Source organism: Phyllostomus discolor, chromosome 3 (assembly GCF_004126475.2).
Source record: "Phyllostomus discolor isolate MPI-MPIP mPhyDis1 chromosome 3, mPhyDis1.pri.v3, whole genome shotgun sequence".
Classification (NCBI taxonomy): domain Eukaryota; kingdom Metazoa; phylum Chordata; class Mammalia; order Chiroptera; family Phyllostomidae; genus Phyllostomus; species Phyllostomus discolor.
In genome coordinates this window covers 180,307,030-180,332,089 of record NC_040905.2, presented here as the reverse complement: position 1 = coordinate 180,332,089, position 25,060 = coordinate 180,307,030, and the positions used below count along the sequence as shown (strand labels likewise).

At 39.0% G+C, this 25,060-nt stretch overlaps 1 protein-coding gene across 8 annotated transcripts in view; it reads left to right on the top strand.

Moving 5' to 3' along the window:
* The window catches only part of TUT7 (terminal uridylyl transferase 7), a 52,593-nt gene that overhangs the window by 24,312 nt on the left and 3,221 nt on the right, over positions 1 to 25,060 (top strand). For 4 of the 8 annotated variants that reach the window (XM_036021803.1, XM_028507256.2, XM_036021802.1 and 1 more), the window contains 14 exons: positions 233 to 319; positions 912 to 1,012; positions 2,517 to 2,574; positions 5,683 to 5,786; positions 6,424 to 6,513; positions 6,946 to 7,059; positions 7,229 to 7,306; positions 7,911 to 8,088; positions 10,708 to 10,755; positions 10,836 to 10,927; positions 12,174 to 12,289; positions 13,725 to 14,050; positions 16,068 to 16,144; positions 16,518 to 16,581. In XM_036021803.1, the coding sequence (XP_035877696.1) occupies positions 233 to 319; positions 912 to 1,012; positions 2,517 to 2,574; positions 5,683 to 5,786; positions 6,424 to 6,513; positions 6,946 to 7,059; positions 7,229 to 7,306; positions 7,911 to 8,088; positions 10,708 to 10,755; positions 10,836 to 10,927; positions 12,174 to 12,289; positions 13,725 to 14,050; positions 16,068 to 16,144; positions 16,518 to 16,581 (1,533 nt within the window). Of the gene's footprint in view, positions 1 to 232; positions 320 to 911; positions 1,013 to 2,516; positions 2,575 to 5,682; positions 5,787 to 6,423; positions 6,514 to 6,945; positions 7,060 to 7,228; positions 7,307 to 7,910; positions 8,089 to 10,707; positions 10,756 to 10,835; positions 10,928 to 12,173; positions 12,290 to 13,724; positions 14,051 to 16,067; positions 16,145 to 16,517; positions 16,582 to 17,175; positions 18,673 to 25,060 lie in introns of those variants that run through there. The other 4 variants (XM_028507263.2, XM_028507273.2, XM_036021804.1 and 1 more) reach the window with 3 other exon arrangements.

Genomic DNA, 25,060 nt, shown 5'->3' with positions numbered 1-25,060 from the left:
CCGTACTGGAACCCTGGTTCAGATTGGTTTCCATTTCTTGGTCATAGAATCTTTCTTTTTTTTTTTTTTAAAGGCATCTTCTTTACTTTATATTGCCTATGCTGCCTACCAGGAAGACACAAAATTTAGGGCTTTTATTTTTAAAACTGTTAGGTTTTATTTTATTAAAAGTACAGTTTTCAGAGAGTGTGAACAGTCTTTATTTCTAAATGTTTTTATTTGTTTTAAACAGAGGATTTTTCTCCAACTATTTTAGAAGATCAGGCTCGCGAACATATCCGGCAAAACCTAGAAAGTTTCATAAGACAGGAGTTTCCAGGTAAGTAATTCTTTGTGTTTAAGAAAAGAAGGGTAGCATCCCCTTCCCTCAGAAAGCATCCGTGTGTCCCAGTCACCTTTGTTACGAGAATGAGGCCGTAGTCCTGCAGTGACGGGGACGGGGCGGGGCTTCAGCTGTGTGGTGCACCTCGGGAGGTCAGCGTCTGCCAGGCCCGGTCTTCCAGCAGAGGGGACGGCTGCAGTGTAGGGTTTCTCTTAGCAGATGCCACCAAGTGAGTTCCATTGAGTATTAACGTTTAGAGTCAGTTCACCTCTCTAAAAAGTGAATTTATTTAGAAAGTAATAAGCTTACAGTATTAAATATGATTAGGTGATCCACATTCTCCTCAAAATATCCTTATATTCCAGAATCAAGTGGCACTTGGTAATTTTCATGCCATCTACAACTTGAATTTGTTTAAAGTAAAATTTGAAAGAAAATATAATAAATGACTAATTAATAAGAGAACATAATTACGAGATTAATATATAGGATAATTAACTGGGTATTTTGAGTCATGAGAGGGCCCTTTTGATCCGAAAATGAAATGTACTCAGGTAATTAGTTATTACTTTTCATATATCCCTAACAGGAACTAAATTGAGCTTGTTTGGCTCCTCCAAAAACGGATTTGGGTTCAAACAGAGTGACCTTGACATCTGTATGACAATTAATGGACTTGAAACTGCTGAGGTACAGTGACACGTAAAATTCCGTTTGCTGTGGCAGTGTGACTTGACGGCCTTGGCCGGCAGTGCAGCTCTGTGTTCCCCAAATCTCGCCGGACACAGTCTGTCTGGCCAAGCGCAGTGAGGAGTCTAGAGGTGGACGTGAGGAATTGAAAGGCTTGTACTGTGAACCTGTAGTACAAAGTGGGTTGAAAGCGACATCTGGGAATTCTAGAAGGCCAAAGCAGGCTCTCCAGAGTCCCATTGCCTTGGCCACTAGGCTGATTTAGATGCAAAGACCCACATAAAGTTTTCTGAGAAGTTTGTTAGCAGGCAGGCAATATGGTTTAAGGAGTGCTAAAAATTATAGTCCAGAGACCTGGATTCAAGACAGACTTGGTTTCATCAGTCCCTACACGTGTGGTCTTTGGTTAATAATCTATGAAGTGCAAATGGTCATTCTGGTCCTCTTGCCTCAGGAGGTTGTTAGGCACATCAGCGTGAATCGTGTGTCAGGAGTCAGCAGACGGTGTGGTCAATAGTCTGCCCACTGCCTGTTCTGTAAATACAGTTTCATTACAACGTAGCCACACCCCTTCATTTATGTATTGTCTATGGCCTCTTTGACTCCGGAACTGCAGAACTGAGTAATTGCAACAGGCTCTATGGTCTACCAAAGATTTGCCAGCTCTGCTGAATATGAAGGCATTTATGAAATAGAAAGTACTGTCAAAAGCTTTAAAATCTGAGAAGTACTGAATCTCTACTCTTAAAATTTTTAATAGTCCAAGTGCTGTATAGCCACATGAGTGATGCTGCTGTTGCCCAAGATCTTTTTATGCCTTTTAGTCTCAAGTCTTTGTCTTTTGAGGATGTATTTGATTTGGGGAAATAGCCAAGTTATCTAGCCTAACTTTGTTGAATAAGGGAAATAAGCAATATTGGGATAGATATATAGAATGACCTTAATGTGTGTTATGAAGATTGAATTTTTACATGATTTAGAAACTAGTTTTGAAGGCATTTCTAAAACAAAATTTCAAATATATTAAGTATGATCTATTTCGAATGTTCATGTGTGCTATATGACTTTCATGTTGTATGGTATAGTTTTGGCTAGTCCTGTGGAGAAATAATCTGAGCTTAATCACTCTTCACAGCAGTTCATCGGCTCTTGATGAAACTATAATGAATGTCTACCCAGAATGAATTAGAGCACAGAACCTCCTCTTGTTTATGCTGGCACATAGGGCACTCCATAGTTACATAATTACCTAGAAATGGAAGCCCTCACTGGTTCAGAGATTTTTCTGGGGGCTCTGATTTCAGCCTTTGTTGAGCCTCCAAAAGCAGTAAGTAGGGTATATGAATTTCTTAGGATATTTCCTATGAATGCTGATTAATAAAATATGTATAGAATGAGTTGAAATTAATTTCATTATTTCTAAAGGTAATAGGAACTATTTATAACCAGGTTAGAAACTTGCTTTCCATTTTTGGTTCAGTACATTATGCCATTTTTGTTGCAGGGGTTGGACTGTGTAAGAACTATTGAAGAATTGGCAAGAGTCCTCAAAAAACATTCAGGTATTTCTATAATCTTTTTCTAAAAGATTTTCTATATATATATTTTTTTTTATAAGCAAAAGTTTATTTAGAAAGTCACAGGGGTAGGAGTGAGCCAGTGGGGCTGTGTGGGCTCAGGAAACAAGTTTCCAACAGAAAAGAAGAATCCTTGGAGCTCAGAAGAGGGAGCAGCAAAGAGACATGCCTGAAGGAAGAAGGCACAGGTGTCTCCAGAGAGAGAGCACATACCCTAAAATACTTCTGTCTTTTCTTTTTTAATGTTGAAGTGTACACTGTATTCTTTTTTTTTTTTTTTTTAAGATTTTATTTATTTATTTTTAGAAAGGGAAGGGAGGGAGATAGAGAGAGAGAGAAACATCAATGTGAGGTTGCTGGGGGTTATGGCCTGCAACCCAGGCATGTAACCTGGCTGGGAATCGAACCTGTGACACTCTGGTTCGCAGCCCTTGCCCAATCCACTGAGCTACGCCAGCCAGGGCTAAATACTTCTGTCTTTTATTAGTGTTTTGCATCCTTAGAATTTAATAATGCAAAAAAAATACCCAGTATAGTAGCTTATTTATAGCATATTTGTGGTATTAGCATTGGTGTATTTTTAATAGTAATAAGCATTAAATAACTTCTGAGGAGCGAGTATGAAATTATTGGATGGGGAGATTCATGGGAAAGATTGGTTGTTCTGATCTCAAATGATGCTTAAGTGTGATTTGGAAAGAATAGGAAGAGAAGTCATTCCTCAGAGTGCATGGGTGTGAACATGAGAATTACTGTAGGGTATTTTGGAGAGCAGTGAGATCGATACATTTAGAGAGGAGTTTCAAGTGGGAACTATTAGAAGACAAGGTAACGTCTGTAGATATTAAGAAACCACTGAAGTTTTTTCAGGAGAGGAGAAACCTAATAAAAGCATAACTTAAACTTTTTAGGCGGTTAGCATAATCTCTTATGGAGGGTATAATCTGAGTAACGGGGCAGGCAGACCTTTCCCAGGTCCCAGTGGTCCAAAAAGGAAAAGAATATGAGGGTTCTGGCCGATGTTTGGGAGCTTGAGAGATAGGAATGTTTGCAGAGAACACCAGTGTGGAGGCGTTTAGTTTGCCATGAAGGTGTAATCTCCAAGATTATAATTTCTCCAGTCTAGTGAGAAATTAAAAATATGGAATATTTTTAATATCTTGGAGGTATCAATCAGGATTGAAAAACAAAGTAGAAATTGTTTGATATTAAAAATGTCAATCAGGGATCAAAAACAAAGCAGAAATTCTGCACTGAAGACCTTAAAGAGAAAGAAATAGAGACCAAGAATGAAAGAATCCAAGGGATTGTTTGAGGGAAGTTGAGAGCAGTGCTTTAATTTCTGTGTGTAGAAATTAAGGAAAGAAACTGAAAAAGGAACCGTTGGAATGGTAACATAAGAACTGGGATGATGTGCTGTGAATGAATTTTAGAGGATGGGCTTATATTAAGTGTCATAATGGGTAACAGTGTCAAGTTCTAAATGGGAAGTAGATGGAGCAGAAGGCTAAGTTAGAGGCAGTATGGCAAAGTAGTTGGGGGTGCCTGGGATCAAACTTCCTGGTTTTACCTCTTGGCTTCCCCACTTGCTGGCTTTGTGATCCCAGAAAGTCACTCAGTCTCATTGTAAGCACTCAGTTACTTATCTACAGAGTCAAGACAACAATAATAGCATTTGAGATTAAGAAAGGAAATCCGTTAAAGTACAGGGCCTAGTACACGCTAAGTATTCAGTAAACACGAACTTCTTGGCCTTCCTCTTCATCAATATGTTGGGTTTCTTCTGTCTCCCACACAAACCTGTTTTGCTGAAATTTCTTTTATCTGATCCATCCTGTCCCTCTTCCGCCAAGTTCCAGATCAGAATGTATCTGCCCTCTAAATACATTGGCTTCCCTGGAATCATCCGATGGGATGAAGTAATAATTAGCCTGTCCTGGACTAGGTTTGGTAGAAGCCTAGCGTCAGTCATGCCTAGATTTCAGTTCCAGCTCCACAGGGAACTGCACATTCCTAAGCAAGTCCATTTCCCTAGGTCTGTTTCCTCATCGGTAAGGTGCAGGTGCATAGTCATAGGAGGTTATGTTTATAAAGGATTCTAGGTACTCAGGAAATGGTAACTCTTACTGTTACAGCCTTCCTGCCTTATCACCCTCCCTCCACTTCCTCAACCTATCCAGTTATAGATGCTCGCACACAGGTCTTGCTGCTTCTCCACATTTCCTTGCCACCATGATAGTTCAGGCCCAGATCATTTTTCACAATGGTCACCCTTCCTCTAGTCCAGGTGTCTCCAATCCATTCAGTGCCAGGGCCATTGTCTGAATAGATGTGGTTGATGATTCTCCCCAGCTTATACCAGTTCATTGGCTTCTCTTTGCCTCCCAGGATAATTAGTAGGATATATATATGTTCACCCTTTGGCCTCTCCCAGTTTCTACCCCTTCTCCTATTACTCATTATTTCTTTCCCTCAAGTCCACTGTATAGCTTGACAATTCCGTCAGAGTTCCCTGAACATGCCGTTTGGTTTCAGATATCTACCCTTCAAGTGTGCAGTTTTCCTTGTTGGTAAATCTCTGAACCTCCTGCTTTTGCCCATTCTCCTTTTTGAAAACCTAGCTCAGGCAATTTCTTCCTCTCCTGTTGAAGTCGATTCCTTACATTTACTATCATAATTTCTAGCTCTGTGACAAGTAACTTTTGCTTTAAGGGATCAGATGAGTGTCCCATAGGCTTTTCTTCATGTTAGATACGGTCCCACAAAGAAAATAGAGGGGGGCCACATAGTCCAGACTCTGACAGAGTCCTCCACTTTGGTGTTTATCAAACAGATAGCCCGACACACTCAGATGGTGCAGTGAGCTCCTGCAGAGCAGTGGCTGCCTTCTCGTCCACATGTGGATGTGTTTACAAATGTCAGCTTTGCCAGAAGAGTCTCCCCACACGTTTGTTAGTAGCAGGGAAGTCTTCGACTGGTCCTAGTGACACAGTGAAACGAGGCAGTTAGGGATACATCCATTTTATATTGAAGTGTTCCCATGAGAGCCTCTTTGCCCAACTGTGTTTTAATGATGCTCTTTTTTCACCTGAGGTCTGAGAAACATCCTGCCTATTACAACAGCAAAGGTGCCAATTGTAAAGTTCTTTCACTTGAGAAGTGGTCTGGAAGTGGACATAAGTTTGTATAACACATTGGTAAGATTTCTTCTTGGCTTTTTTTTTTTAGGGAGATTAAGGGAAACAGATGTCTCTTAAGCCATTCATTTTATGTTATTTATTCTTTCAGTAATTATTTATGAGTGCTTACTGTGTGCCCGGCAGTGATCTGAGGCTGGGGATATAACAGAGAATTTAGTTAATACTAGTATTCATTTAAAGTGAGCTCAGAAGTCAGAGTGGCAGGTGCTTTTGTTTGATTTGAACTTTGTTTTAATTTGGGAGTGTGTGTGAGTATGTCTCACACCTGGCTTGCTTCAGGGCTTTGTGGGACCTCTCGGGCCCCTCAGGGCATTTGATTTAAATAATGCTAGGGCAGGCTGGGGAATGGTCCATGTACTTAGAGGAAACTAATTCTTTTAATAGCCCTTCCTTTTTAGTAGTGTTTAGGCTAAGGACATATTAACATGATGGAAATTATGAAGTCAAACACCACTTACAATTCTTAATTATTATCTAGAAAGTTAATGAAGCTTATCTTTGGGGAAGAAATATTAGTTTTAGTTTGAATGTGTTTATTCTAAAATGAATTAGAGTGTAAACCTTTTCATAAGCTTCTAGTTTAAAACATTTTCTTTTAAATGATAGCCTTATAGTATAATTTCCTTTTTAACAGGCTCTTCATAACACGAGGCTCTTAGCTGCTTATTCAGCCATTGATCCCAGAGTGAAATATTTGTGCTATACCATGAAAGTGTTTACAAAGGTGAGTAGGCTTCCTCTTGTGACTTACCAGGAAACTTTATTACATGTTCAGACCTTTATTGAAAGCATAAATGTATCTTTTTCTTAAAGAATCATAGCCATGTCAAAAGCTTCTTTTAACTATTTGGGAAGCCCTACCCGGCAAGCTAACATTTTGTCTTAAATTCTACAGGATTGTCTGATCTTCCTTGTGACTATTCCACTTGTTTTGTTGGGTTCTTTGTTTTGTTTTGGTTTTTCTTTGTTTTGTTTTATTTGTCTTTTTTTTTTAATTGGTCTTTCTTGGTTTTGTTGGCATATTTTAGCATTTGAAAATGTAATTATATAAATGAGCGCCTTATAGAAGCACCTTACTCCTGTTGATAATAGAATAGCTGCAGTCAGAAAACATTGGTGATCTTTCCTTGACGTTGCTCGTTTCCCTTTCCTCTAGATGTGCGACATCGGTGACGCCTCCAGAGGCAGCTTATCGTCATACGCGTACACACTTATGGTGCTATACTTCCTCCAGCAGAGGAACCCTCCAGTCATCCCTGTCCTGCAGGAGGTATGAGTAAAAGAAATTACATTTCTTGTCTGTAATGCTGGGTGGTCTTTGAGCCCTCCTCTCAACAGTTCTGCAGCTCTGTAGTTAAATTTTTAACAATTTTTCTATAAGTTTTTGTATCAGTGCATAGGTTTGTAATCCATACTAATAGTTTCTAAATTAATTGCAGATATACAAAGGTGAAAAGAAACCTGAAATATTTGTTGATGGCTGGAATATTTATTTTTTTGATCAAATAGACGAACTGGTATGTATTTGAATAGTAAAGTTTTCTTTTCCATTCTTTACTAAAAGTTCTATGCTATAGCGTAGATGGTCAACAACTATCACTTGTTATATTTGTTTCTATTAAGGTATTTTTTAAAAAATTAGTATATGCAGATGTTTACATTGAAGTTGAAAACATTTTTATTAAGTCAGGTGAGTTTTTAGGAGCTATTTCCAGGATTTCTTTAATACCCAATAATTCCAAATGGTTTGGTAATTTTACAAATGAACAGTTATTTGCTCTGTGCTTTTGTACAGAGTTTGGGAAGACTTTGAATTATCACCAAAGCTCTTAAAGTTTACTTCAAGATAAACTTTAATACATCCTGAATACATCCTGAATACATCCTGAGGTTGACATTTAAAACCCTGAGCTCTCCCTATCTCCAAGTCATAGGGTAGAGATTAATTCGTGTAAATGATATCTTAAAATGTGAAAGAAAAGTTATATAATTATATATTCTGTATATTTAAAGTCTAGTTAATTAGAAACCTGTCCAAATTTACTTCATAAATTATAAGTGAATGTTAATATTAATACTTTACTTTAGAGCCTGATATCCCTTGTTTTCTTCTACTTCTAGCCCACCTATTGGCCAGAATATGGAAAAAATACAGAATCTGTTGGGCAGCTCTGGTTGGGACTTCTTCGTTTCTACACAGAGGAATTTGATTTTAAAGAGCATGTTATTAGCATCAGAAGAAAATGTATGCTTACAACTTTTAAGAAACAGTGGACCTCAAAATACATTGTTATTGAAGGTAAAATCAAAACTTAAAACTGAACATAGAGTTGGAATTAGGTGGGCATTGTTCTTCTTCCCTCCAGAGTCCTTCCAGGGCAGCCCTGAGCCACTGGGGTGGGCATGCGGCCTTCCTGGTACTGCTGCGTCAGGGGGAGGTGTCTGCTCCCCTCTTGAGGGTTTATTTTGTGGGTCCTCTCACAAACCCAAGTCCTGGGTCACCGTGGCAGGTCTTCCACAGTCACTGAACACTTACTGGAGGATAGGGAAGGCTGCCATAGATAAGCCGGCTTCCAGACGGGTGGGGCCTTAGAAACAATCCTGATAAGAGTGGGTTTTCAAGATCATTATTGGCTACGGATGGGTGGTTTTTACCTGTTGGTAACTGTTTATAAATGTTGACATTTAGTTTGACGATGGTGATCCCTTTTCTTGCCATTGAATGCAGGGATTCACAGACCATTGATGTTTGTAATTTATTATTTTCAGTTTGTGGGGTTTTAATTGTAAAAAGGCCACATTGAGTTTAAGTGCTTGTAGTGAAAGAAATGACTCAAGAAATATTTTGAATTTAATCATACTTTTTTATTCTTTTATTTTTTAATGTAGTCATACCACCTAAATAATGTGTTATGCCAGGTCGGCGTATTCAACCGTTTTTCATCTCGTGGCCCACACAAAGTAATTACTCAAATTCTGTGGCACCCCAAAAATATTTTTTGCCAATCTGTCCAAACAAATAGGTACAGTTTTTATTCATTCACACTGGACAGCTGTTGTGTTAGCTGTTGTCATTTTTTTATTTGACAATCTCAGGGAAAAGCGGTCAGTGCCCCTGAGTACATGGTCGGGTATTGCATGCTTTAAAAACTCCGACAGCACACCAGGTGCTTCCTGCGGCACACCTGTCAAAACGCGCTGCTCTCAATTATACTTTCATTATTGCTGCAGCCCATTGACAGTACTACGATATTGTAAAGTGAAATTCAAATCACCATGGGTTGTAGTTGCGGGTTTTGGGGTCTCGTGTGTCCAAAACACAGAGCTTTGTTTTATCCCTTTGCGTTATCACAGTGGGTGTCCATGGTCTGTCAGTTGTTCATGTTTTGCTTTTAATTTTGGAAGCCTGGTGCTCTTTAGCCATTAGTAATAGGCTAAACTAGAAAGAAGACTTGACTAGTTATTCTGGAGTAGAGAAATTTCAGTGGTGGTAGAACTGTTTGTAACTCTATAGGAGTTAAGGTAGTAATACGTCTACCATCCCAAGCAAACAACCAAACTTACACAAAAACTACCAGAAGAAAGCATGACCAAACCTGCTAGGAAGGAACCTTCCCGTAGCAATCATTAGTGTAGGGCTAAGCTGAGAGAAGGGTCTTAGTCTAGGTACTATTAGTGAGTGTAAGTCCCTGCCTGAGTGAGATGCTCTGATTGTCGTACATTGGAAGCAGAACAGACAACTGGAAGGGCGCCTCTTTTTGCTTCTGCACTCTTTTTGTATACATGTGAAATTTTCCCTTTTTTTAAATGAGATGATTCCCCAGAAAGATGTGAGGTTTTGGGGGGTTTTTTGTTTGTTGCTTTCTTGATTATGTTTTTAAGGATCTATAGGAAATAAATATCTACATGTAATGTTTTGATTATGAATTATCATGAGTGTAAACTTATTTTAAATCATTTATAAAATAGTGTTTTGATTTAGAAAGAGTGCTTTATATCCATTTATATTATGAACCAGTTTATTCAGATCTCACATACATCTTTGACATCAGCATCTTTTTCACCATTCCTACTACTTTTGGGGTCATCTAACAAATATGTTCCAGAACACAACATGTATCCACTCATCTAATATGTTTGAGTGCAGATGTTTAATATCATATGGGAATTCTTATATTAAGCCTTTACTGGAAATTGAGATTCCAGTAGCCATTGCCTATGTGTGTTTTAATTTATCTTACGAGTATATCCTGTGATATCCATGATGAATTATTTTCTAAAGTGGTTTTTAAAAAACTTGTTAAATCCTGACCAGTGTGGCTCTGTTGATTGGTCACCGTTCAGCAGAGCGAAAGGTGGCCCATTCCATTCCCAGCCTGGGCACAGGCCGGGGTTGCCGGTTCAGTCCTGGTCAGGCACATGTGGGAGGCAACTGATTGATGTTCTTCTCCTTCTTCCTCCCTCCCTCCCTTCCTCTCTCTCTAAAAATAAATAAAATCTTTTTTTTTTAAGTCGTGTTAATTAGCAGGAACATTTAGTGCTAAAACATTTTAAATATATTTGTGATCTCTGTATGCATCCAAAACTAGCATCCAGCGATGCTAGGCTAGTGTTAGTCTTCTCTTAACAGTATTTTACTGTTCAAAACACAGCATCTCCTCATAATGCAAAGGATTTCATAAAGATTCAAATATAAAGCAACACCCTTTTTTCTAGTGGACACTTTTGAGGAAAAAACTGGGCTTATCTTTGGGAATATACATTACTTACCTGTATAACAAGTTTGAACCTCATTAAAAAGGCAGTCATGTAATACTTTTATTAATGATAAATTATGTAACACTTTCTTGTTATATAGACTACTTACTGTATGAATAATGGCATTTTCTATTTGATTATCTTATTTTTTTTAACTTAGATCCCTTTGATTTGAATCATAATCTTGGAGCTGGATTGTCAAGGAAAAGTAAGTTAAACTTTGTTTGTAAATATTAATGTGATCTCCTTTTAATTCATCTAATTGGGTGCTTATTCTTTTTTTCTTAGTGACAAATTTTATAATGAAAGCATTTATTAATGGTAGAAGAGTATTTGGTATTCCAGTCAAAGGATTTCCAAAGGACTACCCCTCAAAAATGGTAAGTGTCCATTGGAAATACCAAATAAAAGTTCAAAAAGCCCTAATTTGTACCATTACTTGAGTTATAACTTAAATACTCTGGAAGTCTGGTGAGTCTAGCCAAGCTAAACAATTATAACACCAAATTTCTAAAATCCTTTTTTAAAACATCCCTGTTGTAACGCAATTTATCAGGACAGGCCTCAGTTTACGCATTTCTTAGGACATCTTCCATTCTCATATGACGTCTAGATTTTTCCTTTTATTTATTTATTACTCTACTTGCAAAGAGTAATAAATAAATCCCTTGATGGGACAGTGCTGCCTGAGCTGGAGAACAGTCTGTGCTCATGTAACCTGATACTCAGATTTCTGACAAACCGCACTCATTAAAAACAAAATTGCATTATTACCATGGATTTCAGTGAAGGAAAAGGGGGTTTAGGAACTAGAGGGTTTTGTGTTTAGAATAGAGCTATTTTTTTTCTGCCTTAATTTTCTGAATAAAGACACTTTTAATGAACTCTGGTGTATAACCATATTCAGCATTTGATCACATCTGTATATCTGGTTTTTGCCAGATGTTGCTGTGCAAGTCTGTCAGTGCCTCTGAAGCGTGTTCAAACACATTACCTGCGGGGTTTGTTAAATGCAGGTTCTAGGGTGGGGCCAGGACTTTGCATTGCTCACAGGCTCCCAGGTGATCCTGATTCTGCTGGCCCCCACCTCATCTTCGTGGCAAAGAGGCTGGAGTCCAGACCATTGTCTTTCCTTTCTTTTGATATTTTCCCCCGGGAGCCCCAGTATAACAAAGCTGTAGCACATAGCTGCTTTCTTTTTCTCTGTAATCTGTGTAATGCAAATCCTATTCCTCAGTTCATTAGGCTTTAGCCTTTTCATTCTTTGAGAAAAATGAAGCCTTTGTATTTACCTCAGCTCCCCCCAGTTCCAGGGGCACCTGACTCCTGGGGATGCGTAATGCTGTCATTTAGAAATGTGCTGGGAGAAAAAGCTACCTTTGTGGTTTAGGATACGACAGTTCTGCACAATGAAAAGGAATAAACAGAAATGGAGTTTAGGTGAAACTGTCCTGAATTAGATATCCTAATGGTTTTAGGTTTTGAAATTAAACAGCATAAATAATAGTTATTAAAATAATGATATGTCGATCCTGGGATACAAGATCCCTGCTGGCTGTCAGGTTCATTTTTGTGTTTTGATCTCATATTAATAACTCGTATCTATATATATTTATGTTTTGCTAGGAGTACTTTTTTGATCCAGATGTGCTAACTGAAGGAGAGCTGGCCCCAAATGATAGATGTTGCCGAATTTGTGGGAAAATTGGACACTTCATGAAAGACTGTCCTATGAGGAGAAGGTGGGTAAATGTTCATAAGCAGTGGTTTAGTTTCTCTGTTCTTAATGTACCAGTTTTTAAGTGAGGCTCTATTGCAACAGAAAACAAACTCATAGGAAATCTGGCAGTTTTCAGATGAATTTAAGATTTTTTACAATGAAAATAACATGTAAAATATGGCTTTAAGCACGAATTAACGGAGGTGTACAGGTGACAGTCTCCCAGGCATGGTCCCTTTTCCTAGCTGTGGTCATGGCCTTAATCATTATTCAGTCATTTGGTCATCGACCTCTCTTGTCAGGATGAAAGACAAAAGAGAAAACTAAAATTCTTCCCTTTTACAGCAGTGAGAAGTTGAGAATCATTTCAGTCAATGAAAAGTAAAATGGGTTTCTTCAGGATGTCAACTGCACTTCTAAAGTACAATAATTGAGCCGTCCCACATTGGGATTGGGGCTCACTGACAGTTTATGAGACTGTGGGGCCCTTCACTTGTAGTGACCTGCCCAATTTGGTGACCATGCTTTCTTCCACGTGATGTTTGCACAGGGGGCAGGGAGACATGGTTTGAGTTGCTTGCTTGGAACATACTACTTCCTGGTTGGGGTGGAGGTGGTGTTTTTAATTGCACAATAATACAGTCTTTTAAAAACAGGGTGTCATCTGGCCCTGGCCAGATGGTTCAGTTGTTTGGAGCATCATCTTGTACACCAAAAAGGTTGTGGGTTTGATTCCCGGTCCAGGCCCATACTTAGGTTGCAGGTTTGATCCCCAGTTGGGGTGCATGTGGGGAGGCAGCTGATCAGTGTTTCTCAGATCAATATCTCTCTCCTCCTTCCTCTCTCTCTAAAATCAATAAAAACATATCCTCAGATAAGGATTAAAAATAATTATAATGAATAGGTAAATTGTTCCTCAGTTTTAAAAAATGAGGCTGTTATTTAGTACATGTCTTTGTTTTTTACTCAAATAAGAGTCACTGATCATATTGGGCAAGGTAGAAATGATTTTAATACATTAAGAACCTAAGTTTCCTTATGACCATCACTTCCTTGTGAACCTGTTTCCTTCTAGTTCCTTTTCTAAGCATAGACATGAATGTATTTAAAGATTCACATGTCCGATTTCCAGTGCCTAGTAAAGAATGCTAAGTGGGCTAGAAAGGATAAGGTCGGTTTCGTTACATTAACATCACAGTAGGTATTAAACCAAGGAGTTCCACTAATGGCAAAAACTGGTTTCACAGCACTGGAATGATTGTGAAAATAAAAAGGAAAAAAATACCCCTTAAGCCCTGTGGTTGCTTCCTAATAGAGAAGAGAGCTTTAAGTTTCTTAACCTCTTGTTTTGCCCTCTGATACCTTCTATTTCTGGTTATTTCCTAAACCTGGAGTTGTCTTACTTTGTTAAGTTTCTGTTTACATTGCTCCTACCAGTATTATGTCTTCGTCTACAGAGTGAGGCGACGGCGAGATCAGGAAGATACCCCGAACCAAAGACACCCTGAGAACAAAGAGAAAAGAAGCAAAGAGGACAGAGAAATTCAAAACAAGCACCCAGAGAGGGAGGTGTCCGCAAAAGAGGAAAAGCCCATGCAGTGCACCCCTCAGAAGGCCAAGCCGGGCAAGGCCGCCATCGACCTGGGGAGAGAGAGGACGCTCAGGCCACCCGTGGAAAAGTGGAAGAGGCAGGACGACAGAGACTCGAGAGAAAAACGTTGTTTTATCTGTGGACGAGAGGGGCACATTAAAAAAGAGTGCCCGCAGTTCAAAGGCTCCCCAGGTATGGCCACTGGTCACGCTTCGGTGTTTACAGTCCCGGCTCAAGGGAAACCTCTTTGTTAGAGCTCTTCACTGTTTCAGTTACATTTATTTCTTTAACAAATCCAGTGGCTCAAAAACGATTTTGTCTTTAAGAAACTAAAGCCCTCCCCACCCCAAATTCTGGTATTTTATAAATCTTAAACACTTATTCCTAATTTTATTTAAAGGCTTATGAAAGTCATTTGGTTGACTTTTTAAATAAGATTATCAATGAAATGAAAAGTACCGAAAGTAGTCAACGGTGGTTCTAACTGCAGAGGAGAATTATGGAGGATTTTATCTTTGGGTTTTATTATTTAAACATTTTTCTGCGGTGAGCATGATTATTCTTATGATGAAGATAAGTGTATTATCAGTCAGTAGTTCAAAATCATAATTGTACCCCTTTAAGACACTGGATCTGAATTAACCCATTGTATTAAATGGGTCAAATGTCCATTGAGGGTACCTTTTTAACAGACTGTTAAGAGCATGGGTACCTTGTATAAGAAGTTACGATTTACAAGCAATTTATACATTCTCACTTTTTCAGAACAAACCTGTGAATGTGGATGAAATGTGATTAGTTTAGAAAAGAAGCTCTGAGACATAATTTTTTGATTGAAGTAGTACCACTATTTCTGTCCTCAGTTGCATGTTTGTGGACAGCATATAGAAAGATAGCCCTGCTGACAGTGTCCTTAGAATGTTCGCTGTAGTGTTTGTTGTTCCTGGAACGCCAGCACCTCTTCCTGCATTTTATTGTATCAGCACGCGGGATCTCTTTCTATTTAGGCAGGACATGTTAGACCTGTGCTTCCGCCCCCTCCCCCCCAAAAAAAGCTCTATATGCAAAGAACTATGATTTTAAATTAATAATTTATTTTTAAATGGGACTTAAAGAATTCAGACAAATTCAAATTTAAGCTTTTGCCCTGATGTGGGCAGAATAAAAATTTTTTTGTGATTTTAAGAGGAAATATATTTAAGCAAAATTAAAATAATAGCAGTAGCTAACATTCATTAAGTGCTTAATATAGGTCGGGCACTATTGTAACTACTTTACATGGGCGATTTCATCTAATTTTCACCATCAAATTGGTGTTATTGATATCCCCAGTTTACAGATGAGGAAACTAAACAGTACAGATAAGAGGTAATGGAGTTTTACCAATAATTATTTTTGTAGGCTGCTCTTCTGGGGAACTCACGGTCTGTGTTCCTAATAGCTTGAAGCACACTGTCGTTGGGTTCCTCCCCAGTACAGCAGCGTGGTGGAGGAATGCCCCTGCGGTCCCCAGCGTCAGTGGATTTCCTCCTCCTAGCTAGTAGCAAGTTTTAAGGCCCTGCTAGTGAAGCTCCCAAAATACATGAGTGATTCTGGGGGGTTGGAGCAGCAGCAAATTACAGGGAGAGGGAATAATGTCCTGGGGCAGTAGTGGGTATTATCCAACCAAAGGAAAAGCACTAGAGTCTTGAGGACTTCAGAATGCGGTATTTACACATTAAATCCAGTAGTTGTCATATTATGAAAATTAAATAAGGGAGGAGTGGGGCTGGAGTGTGGTGAATTTCCTCTAGTAACAAGTAATTAGCTGCTTCTTCCTGTCCAAAAATTATGCTGCTCCCTCTCATTTCTTCAATACATTATTATTTTGTCCACACAATATACTGAATGGAGCTTCTGTCTTATCAACGGAAAATCTTTCTGTTTTGCATGAACCAAGAGGTCACCAGTTCAATTCCCAGTCAGGGCACAAGCCTGTGTTGTGGGTTCGGTCCTGGTAAGGGTGCATGCAGGAGGCAACACGATTGATAGTTCTCTCCCTCTCTTTCTTCCTCCCTTCCCTGTCTCTAAAAATCAAAGTTAAATAAATTTTTTTAAAAGATCAAACTTTAAAAAAAGAAAAGAAAGAAAATCTTTCTGTAAAAGTTTGAAAACAGGGTTACTGCTTTCAATTTAAAGTAGGACCAAAAAGTGCTGATTTCTTTCTTAGGTATGTTTAAATCAGATTGTGTATTTGGATTCCCTTCTTCACCTAGCCCTTTGAGACCAGCTGACACATTTGTTCAGGTAAACGTAGCTCAGACCTGAGCAAGAAGGCCTTCCGTCATCTGTCTGTTCAGCAAACACGTGCTGGGTGCTAGCATCTCTGTGCCAGGTCCATGAGGTGCTGGGCAGGCCCAGGCCCTGACTCCCTCCTTCTGGCTGACCCCTTGCTCCCTCACTCTGCCCTCAGCACAGTGTGGTGAGGGGGCTTGCTGTGCCCGGGATGGCAGGGTGTGCTTTAAGGATCCCTGCGTATGTGTCTTGCTTTCCAATTAGCTTGCAAAGTTCTGCCACCTACATGTGTATTTTCGGCTCTCCTTGGATATGGTTACGGTTTTAAAGCTGTTTCGGGTGCTATTCCTTTCGATTTTGTAAACCAGTGTATTTCGTTTTTTAGGCAGTGCTTTTACATGAAGACAAAAAGAAACAAAAAGCAACTATATTTTTGAGTCCCCAGTCAGGTATGTGGTTTAAAAAAAAATGTGTGTTATTTTATTTACTGCTTAGTTTACCACATGCCTTTTGAGACGCTTCTTCTGAATAGGTGGTTTTCACAGGGATTGGACATCAGCATCACTTGGGGAACTTTTAATGATACTGTTGCCCTGCCCCCGCTTCATTTCCTGATTCAGATTCTTCAAGGGTTAGGCTTGGGCCTGTGTGCTTTTTAAATGTTAGAGGTGATTCTCATACCGTCCCTGAGTGGGAACCACAGTCCTCACTTGTTGCCCCTCCATGCTTTTTGTTTCTGCTTTGAAATTGCCGCTGAGTTGTCAGCAGTGTAATCTCTTCGTAGAGATTGTTCGCTGCCCCAAAGTAAGGGAAGAAAGTGATTGTTGGTCTGAACTCCACTCTCTCTCCACAAATATCTGCGCCCTCCCACCCACCCTCTCTGTGCGGGGCGTGCGTCTGAACACAGCGGATGCGGCGCTGAACCAGCACAGCCCGACTCTCATTTACTTCACGTTCTCATCAGGAGAGAGACGTGAATGTTTCATGTGGTGACAGGTGCTTAGAAATATAAAACAGGAAAAAGGACAGAGAGAACGTTAGAGAGGGAGGCAGCCTCTCTGATGAAGTAACATTTAAGTTTAAGGAAAAAATCAAATAAAGGAAGGGGCAAGTCAAGGGAAATGGGAGTTACACTGTTAGAGCAGAAGGAAGAACAGTTCCTGTCCCTCGGTGTCACTGAGTGGAAGGAGCAGGCAAGGGCGGTGGCAGGTGAGGTCAGCGTAGGTGGGTCTGGACCATGTGGCACCTATTGACAACAAGTGAGGGCTCCTGCTATCTTTTGAAGGTAGCACCAATATGGTTTTTGATGGGTTGGGAGACCAAGTATGACAGCAGATGAATCAGAGACGACACTGATATTTGGCCGGAGCAACTAGAAGAGTGGAGTTTGGATTTTCTATTCTGGGGAACACTCAGGAAGAGCAGACTGGGGAGAGAATGATCGTTTAGTTTTAGACATTGAAGTTTGAGAAACCTGCTGGATATCTGGGTAGAGATGCCAAGTAGCCAGCGTGGTATACCGGCCTGGCCTTGAGAGCGAGGTCCAGGCAGGAGATGGAAATTTGAGTAGTGTCCGTGTCAGTAGTGCCTAAAGGCCTGGGTCTGTGTGAGATCGCCGAGAAAGTAAATTCAGATGGAAAAGAGGAGTGGTTAGAGACCCCAGTGGCAAATGAAGGAGACAGAGAACTGGGCAATGAGGGAGCAGAAGCAGCAAGAGAGCTCTGTCCTGAGGTGCAAGTGGAGAAAGTGCCTCAAAGAGAGGAGATGGACCATTTGTTTGAATTGCTGCTCATAGACCTGCTGCAGACAGAGAATTAAGCATGGGCTTTGGCAATGGAGAAGTCACTGGTGACTTTGGAAGGAGCCATTTCTTTGGAGTGGATGGGAGAAAAACCTGATGAGAGGGAGCTCTGGTGAGGAATGCTGGCAGAGGAATTGTAGGCAGTGTACCAGAACTTCAGCCATGGTGCAGAGGACCAGGTCCCTAGGTCTAAAGGCAGATACTAAAAGGGAGGGGAAGCTGGGAAGCTCTGAAGGCCTTTTTCTGGTGGCTCAAAAGTGCTTTCAAGCACTGAAACCGAAGGGGGGAAATTGGGACTGAAAAGAAAAATTAAGTAACTTTAATGTGCTAACTTTTTTCAGCTTTTTTGGTAAGAAGGGAGGAAACTGTAAACTTGATGCAAACATTCTGAGTCTGGCCTGCAGACATCCTTAGTAACTTTGCTTAGAGGTGTCTTTCTGTCTTTCTTACCACCCTGCTTTCCTTTCCCCTCTCCCTCATCTTGTTCAAAAGTGTGGGGTTAAAGGAGGGAAGTTATATCAGCAGGTGTAGTCTTTTGAACTTGATTGAATAATTTATGAGAAAAGTTAAGTTTTTGACATTTTAAAACTTCAGTGATATAACCTGACATTTTTGTATGCAATGTCAAACAGCCCACATCTTTTATGCTCAGCTTTTACATATCATAGTGTTGCTAATGTGCAAACAACTGTTTGCCTTTAGATTGGAGAGATGCCTGTGTTAGTTACATACAGACTGTGAGGAGTCACAACAGTCTCTACCAGCATGTGTCAGAAATAGTACTCTCAGGTCCTCAGCAGCCTGCTCCGCCCTGCAGGAAAGAGAGCTCCTCCCCACTTCCCCCAGCCCAGTGCCGGGCACAGCTGCTGCCCCTGGGAGAGCTAAGGCTAAGGAATGTTTGCATGTCTCTACTTGGGCTGTTGTTAACAAGAGAAAAATAAATGGAATTATTAAGTTATTTAACTATTTCCACTTCTGTTATTGCCAGGGTCAATTATCTCAAATAGATGAAATCATTTAAAAAGAGATAGGCATTTATTTTTATGATCTGTGAACTTCACATTTGGTGGCTTTTTTTAATGATTGGAGAAAACATTTGAAATGGCATCAAATCTTTCTACAATCAAAATTTCAAAGGCGTGGGGATTGAGATTTGCACACAGAATAAAGCCAGATAATTCAAAGAGAAACAGAAATCTTCAAAGAATTGCTGCCCTTACCCAAAAGAGGAATGGTGTGCATGAAAGGTAAAGATGCGGGAGGCTCAGTGAGCAAATTCAAGGGCAGGCGTTTGCTGGGAAGGCTTTATCGTTGTTCTCAGTAGAATTCATGGACTTAAAAACAAGAGCAGTGGTACTGGGGAAGTCCCCAGAACCAGACAGACAGAAGTGAAACAGGAATGGGGCCTGTAGTGAGATGACTTGACTGACAATGAGAGCAGCCAGGAAAATTGGATAAGGAAGTTGACAGGCTGCTCCTGGAAGCAGCTTTCCACAGATGAAAACCTAATGGGAAGCAGACTCCAACACAGTTTATGGGATTGTTTCCCAGGGGTCCTCTGAGAGTTGGAGGGCCACATGGTTAGCAAATGTAAACAAGCCAAAAGAGTTGTTATTATAAGCTTCACCCTTGAACAGACATTTCCAGAACATATTATACACAAAAAATACTGATTCTTGCCTAATTTAGATGTTGTTTTGCAAAGAATAAAATGTTTAAGAATATCAGCTCTGTAGTCAGATTGCATGAAATTTCTAACTTCATAATCTTGAAACATCTACTTAGCCTCCAGCTGCCTCAGTTTCCTCATCTGTTCTAAGGTGATGATAATAATAATAACAGTAATACCTGACTTGTAGGGATGTTGAGAAACCCATGTAAAAGTGCTTACCTGCATAGAACAAGAACAGAGCAGAGGTGGGGGCAGGGGGGAGGGGCGTTCATTGATGTTTCTGCAGGGATATGCCATCATTGCTCCTGCTAAAGGTTTTGCACATCTTCAAAATGGAATTTTATTATAATTTTTTAAGTGCTGGAGGAATACAGATGTTAGACCTAGAAGTGGTACTGACAGTAAGTTCAAATTTCTCCAGTTAGCTTTTGAGTAAGAAACTGGCATTTGTACATCTTTTGAGTAACTGTAAAATTTAAATTACTACAGAAAAAAAATTACTACAATACTAGGGAAAAAACGTATATATGGTTAAAATCTATTGTTTCCAATAAATTAAAACTCTTCGAGTAAGTAAATGACAGCTGTTAAGACTGTCAAATTTATCCCCAATAGTTACCCAAATTATCTGTGTTATACATGTGAAATAATACCCAAAGTAGTATTCGGTTTCCCCACAACTCTTCCTTCCAGCCGTACCCTGCTGTTCCACATTCGCTGTATTGACCTTAGGCAAGAGGTCAGCGCCTCTGAGCTCCAGGTGTCTCCTCTATGAAACTGCAGTAGCATCATCTGTCTCTCTAGGTGCTGAGAAGATGCATCCAGTTGGTAGTGAGCATTCAGCCAAGTTCTCTTTCTTCTTCTAATACCTGCCTCCATTCCTTTCCACTCAGCTGGAAGTACTTGTAGTTCTTAACTCCTAAACAAGTTAGTAGTTAATAGAAAATTTCATGAATTTGTTGGCTCTTCACTCTTACCCCCCCACCCCCGCTCACACACACGGCTAACACAATGCGTTAGGTGCCCAGTAAATCGTCTTGATTAGTGGTATATTCATTTTGAAAGAACAATAAAGGCTAAATGTGGAATGGCTAAGAACATGAGCTTTTAAAGTCAGACATACTTGAGTTTGAAATCCAGCCCAAGCATTTACTGGCTGCATCACCTCAGCAAGTTTCAAACCTCTCTGTGCCTCAGTCTCCTTATCAGTTAATTGGGGCGAACACCTCACAGGGCACTAAAGAGTAATTTTGTACTTGTAAAGCCCGTAGCACAGCATCTGGCACATACCACTCAATCAATTCCCACTACGCTTGCTGCTGTAGTTAACAGGAAGTCTCCAACTTTGCGGTAACTTATCTAATTTATAGGAAATATATAAAGGAATTTCTTAATAAATTGAAAATGTGGAGATGAAACAATCATGGTTATAAACTAATTTAATGCATAAGTTAATTACACTGGCTTACATATAACTTATTCAATATGAGAATCTCAAGAAACATTTTTTATCCTTAATCCTCTCCCATTTTTGTAAAGAAAATTGCGTTTCTGAAGAAACAACGTGTCTCTTCATTCATTCCATTTTAATCCCCTGGTTTGAAACCTTAAAAATTAAAGATGCTATAAAGAGATTAGTGAATATATTTTCTCCCTCATGATGATGTATACTTAAACGTTTTTTCTTGACCAGAATGTTAAAACTTACTTAAAAAAAGAAGCTGTTTATGATAGTAAACTTAAAATTATAGAGGTATATTTTTAAAAATAGTATGGGGGCGCTTATTATCTGTGAATACAGAGCATCCTTTTTGTACCAGGTATTCTTGATATTTCAACATATGACTATTATTATTTTATTTAATCATTCCTGATTAAGGGACTATTTTCAAATACATAATAGATCAATGTCTTCAAAATTTTTTGCTTATATACTCTTCCACAAAATATTGGAAGTGTGTATTTCTTTGTATATTTTTAAGTTGACATCTAGATTTTTCATCATAGTTGCAAAGCTTGTAATTTCTGGAAGAATATAAATAATGACATTATAAATACAATTGTAAATCAGCCTTAAATGTATCAAATGAAATATAAGTATTATTGCAGAAATGTTATATCATTTCATTTTTCTCCTTAAATACTGTTGTTTACTTCCATAGAATTTCATCTTAAGATGATATATTTTATCATATATTTCAAACATTTTATTAATCAACCTATCATTCTTATCTGCAACAAAAATATTTATGTAAATTGGAATTTTAAGGTTTTATTAAGTTTCAAAGTGTAGAAGTGTAAGTCATTTTTACAACTATTAGAACAATATAATTGATCAAAGCAAATGTGACACATTTTTATTTGAAATTACTTTTTTAAGCTTACATACTAAAAATGACTCATTTAATGAAATAGATGGAACTTCCCCCAGTGCATCTGTGTATCTTTAGACCAATACTACTCACTGCAGAAATGAAAACAGCATTCCTTATCATTGCTGTTTCTAACTTTTTTGTTTTTATGGTAGATATGTAGAAACCTCAGTAGTCTTTATGACAGCAAATTAAAAATAGTAGAAATTCTTTAACAGTTTGGGAATAGAAGATTTATTACAATGTTAATTCTTAATTATTTTTCATTCATTAAATAACCAAAAGTCACATAGGATTGTATCATCAGAAATTATTTGTGATGATTATCAGCTATCAGTGTAATTTTACAAGAGCTAAAAATCGGGGTTTTTTATTAGAGGCATTCACATTTATCACAGACCATCATTTTGTTTGCCTCCTTACCCCTCCAGGTGTTTAATTCCAGAGCAGTGCACCACATTAAGGTTTAGATGGTTGGGAGATATACCTGTCTTTTACATTACAGTGATCTCACCTTGGGAAACGGGCAAATACAGTAGAATTATGAAAGGAGAGTTGGAAAGGAAAATTGGTGTGATTCCTAGGAATCAGCCCAAAGCTTTGGCCGTGAGGGCATTCTCAGAAAGAATTCAGATGGAAACTGAGAGGCTGCAATCAACTCCCTTAAAACCCTTTTCCTACTTTTCTTGTTAAGTCAGCTCAGGAATACATGTACCCAAATTGGAAGATCGCCCTGTATATACAACACTATAAAGTATATTTGCATATTTCCCTAGGTATATGTCCTCAGGATAAATTCCTAGTTAGAACGAAGGGTTAAAAAGTATGCACATTTCAACAGTGGTACCAAAAATGCCAGCTTGTCATTGTTGGCAGACAATGCCAGAGAGTCATTCACAACCTGTTTCCCACACCCTCACTTCACTGGAATTGTCTTTTTTTGTCAGTCTGCTTGAATTTCTGTTATTACCGTTGAACTCTTAACATTTGTTTACAGGTTTTCATTTGTATTTCTTCATGTTACATCTTTTTATTAGAGTAGCCAATCTTTGTTTTTAGTTCTTTCTACATAGAAATTTGTTCATGCTTTGTCAACTGTTATAGCATCCTTCACCACTTCCACCCCAGTTTATTTTTTCAACCTCGTTTATAATTTGTTTCACCACACAGACATTTGTTTGTTTCTTTCTTTCTTTTAGTAGCTTGATCTCACAAATTTTGGGGTAGTTTCAAGTTATGCTTACACAATTTTATGAATTTCTTGTTCTTTCCCCAGATTACATAAAAGTTCTTTCATACTTTATTTCTGTTGGCTTTGAAGTTTCTTCAAGTATGCTGAGATTTATTTTTATATATAAGAGGCTGCATGATTAGGTAATACAGTAAATAAGATTATTGAAAAGAATGGCTTCTTCCCTGGCTGGCGTAGCTCAGTGGATTGAGCGCGGGCTGGGAACCAAAGTGTCCCAGGTTCGATTCCCAGCCAGGGGACATTCCTGGGTTGCAGGCCATAACCCCCAGCAACCGCACATTGATGTTTCTCTCCCTCCCTCTCTCTCTCTCTCTCTCTCTCTCTCTCTCTCTCTCTCTCTCTCTCTTCTCTCTCTCCCTCTCCCTCCCTCCCTCCCTTCCCTCTCTAAAAATAAATAAAAATAAAATCTTTAAAAAAAAAGAATGGCTTCTTAACATTTTGGGGAACATAAAAAGATATAACAACTACCCACCTACTAGAGAATTGACATCTTTCCCATATTGTCTTTTCAATCTTTTTTTGTTTTGTTTTTATGGGTTTTTTTTAAGATTTTATTTATTTATTTTTAGAGAGGGAATGGAGGGAGAAAGAGAGAGAGAAACATCAATGTGCGGTTGCTGGGGGGTCATGGCCTGCAACCCAGGCATGTACCCTGACTGGGAATCAAACCAGCGACACGTGGGTTCGAAGCCTGTGCTCAGTCCATTGAGTTACACCAGCCAGGGTTTCAATCGTTTTTTAATAAAAGATTAAAATAGTGCAAGTGCCCTTTCGCTGCCACCCCAGGCCCATTCTGTTCGCATGTTCCTCTGCATCGCAGAGGCATATACCCTTATGAGTTTAGGTGCCCTTCAGTTCTTCATTAAATGATAGCATTCTGTATAAAACTAGCTGCAACCTGCTTTTCCATATCTATTTTTAACAGTGATTTTAAACTTTTATACTTGTTCTTGTGTGTAGATTTTGGATTTTTTTAATAGTATCCCATTATATGAATGCAGATTATTGTATGTACCCATTACCCAGTAAACAAACATTTAGATTGCATATGATTTTTTGCTGTTGTAAAGTGTTCTGGTGAACATGCTTGTGTGAGTGCCCTTGAGCATAGGTGAGAGATTCTAAAGGGTTTATGTGCCCAGAAGTCAAGTTGTTAGGTCATAGAATAGAAGCATTTTCAGTTTAGTTAGATGCTAGCAAATGACCCTGTAATTGGTTGAAACAGTTGCCACTCCCACCAGCAATGTTGATTTTTGCATATCTGATGAGTGAAAAGTACTTCAGTGTTGTTCTAATGTATATTTTCTTGACTCTGGTGAAGCTAAGCTCCTCTTTATATGTTTACTGGCCAGTTGGAGTTCCTCTTCTGTGAATTTCATGTTCAAATCATTTGTTCATTTTCCTGTTGCATCATGGTTCCCTTACTAATTTGTAAGGGGTCATCATTTCTTCCGAATACTGCTCCATTACTATATACGTTCCAGGTGTTTTCCTCCTCTGTATTTTGTCTTCCAACTTGTGTCTGTTGCCACTCCAAAATTTTTAGTTTTGAGATAATCAAATGTTTGATTTTCTGTGAGTAGTTTTTGGGTTTTTTTAGGGTCATGTGGTTCATGATTTTAAAGTCATCTTTAAGAAATTCTTCCCTAACCTGTAGTCATAAAGATATCCATCTATATTTTCTTTTTTTAAGATTTTTATCCATTCATTTTTAGAGAGGGGAAAGGAGGGAGAAAGGGAAAGAAACATCAGTGTGTGTTTGCCTCTCAAGCACCCCCTACTGGTGACCTGGTCTGCAACCCAGGCATGTGCCCTGACTGGGAATTGAACC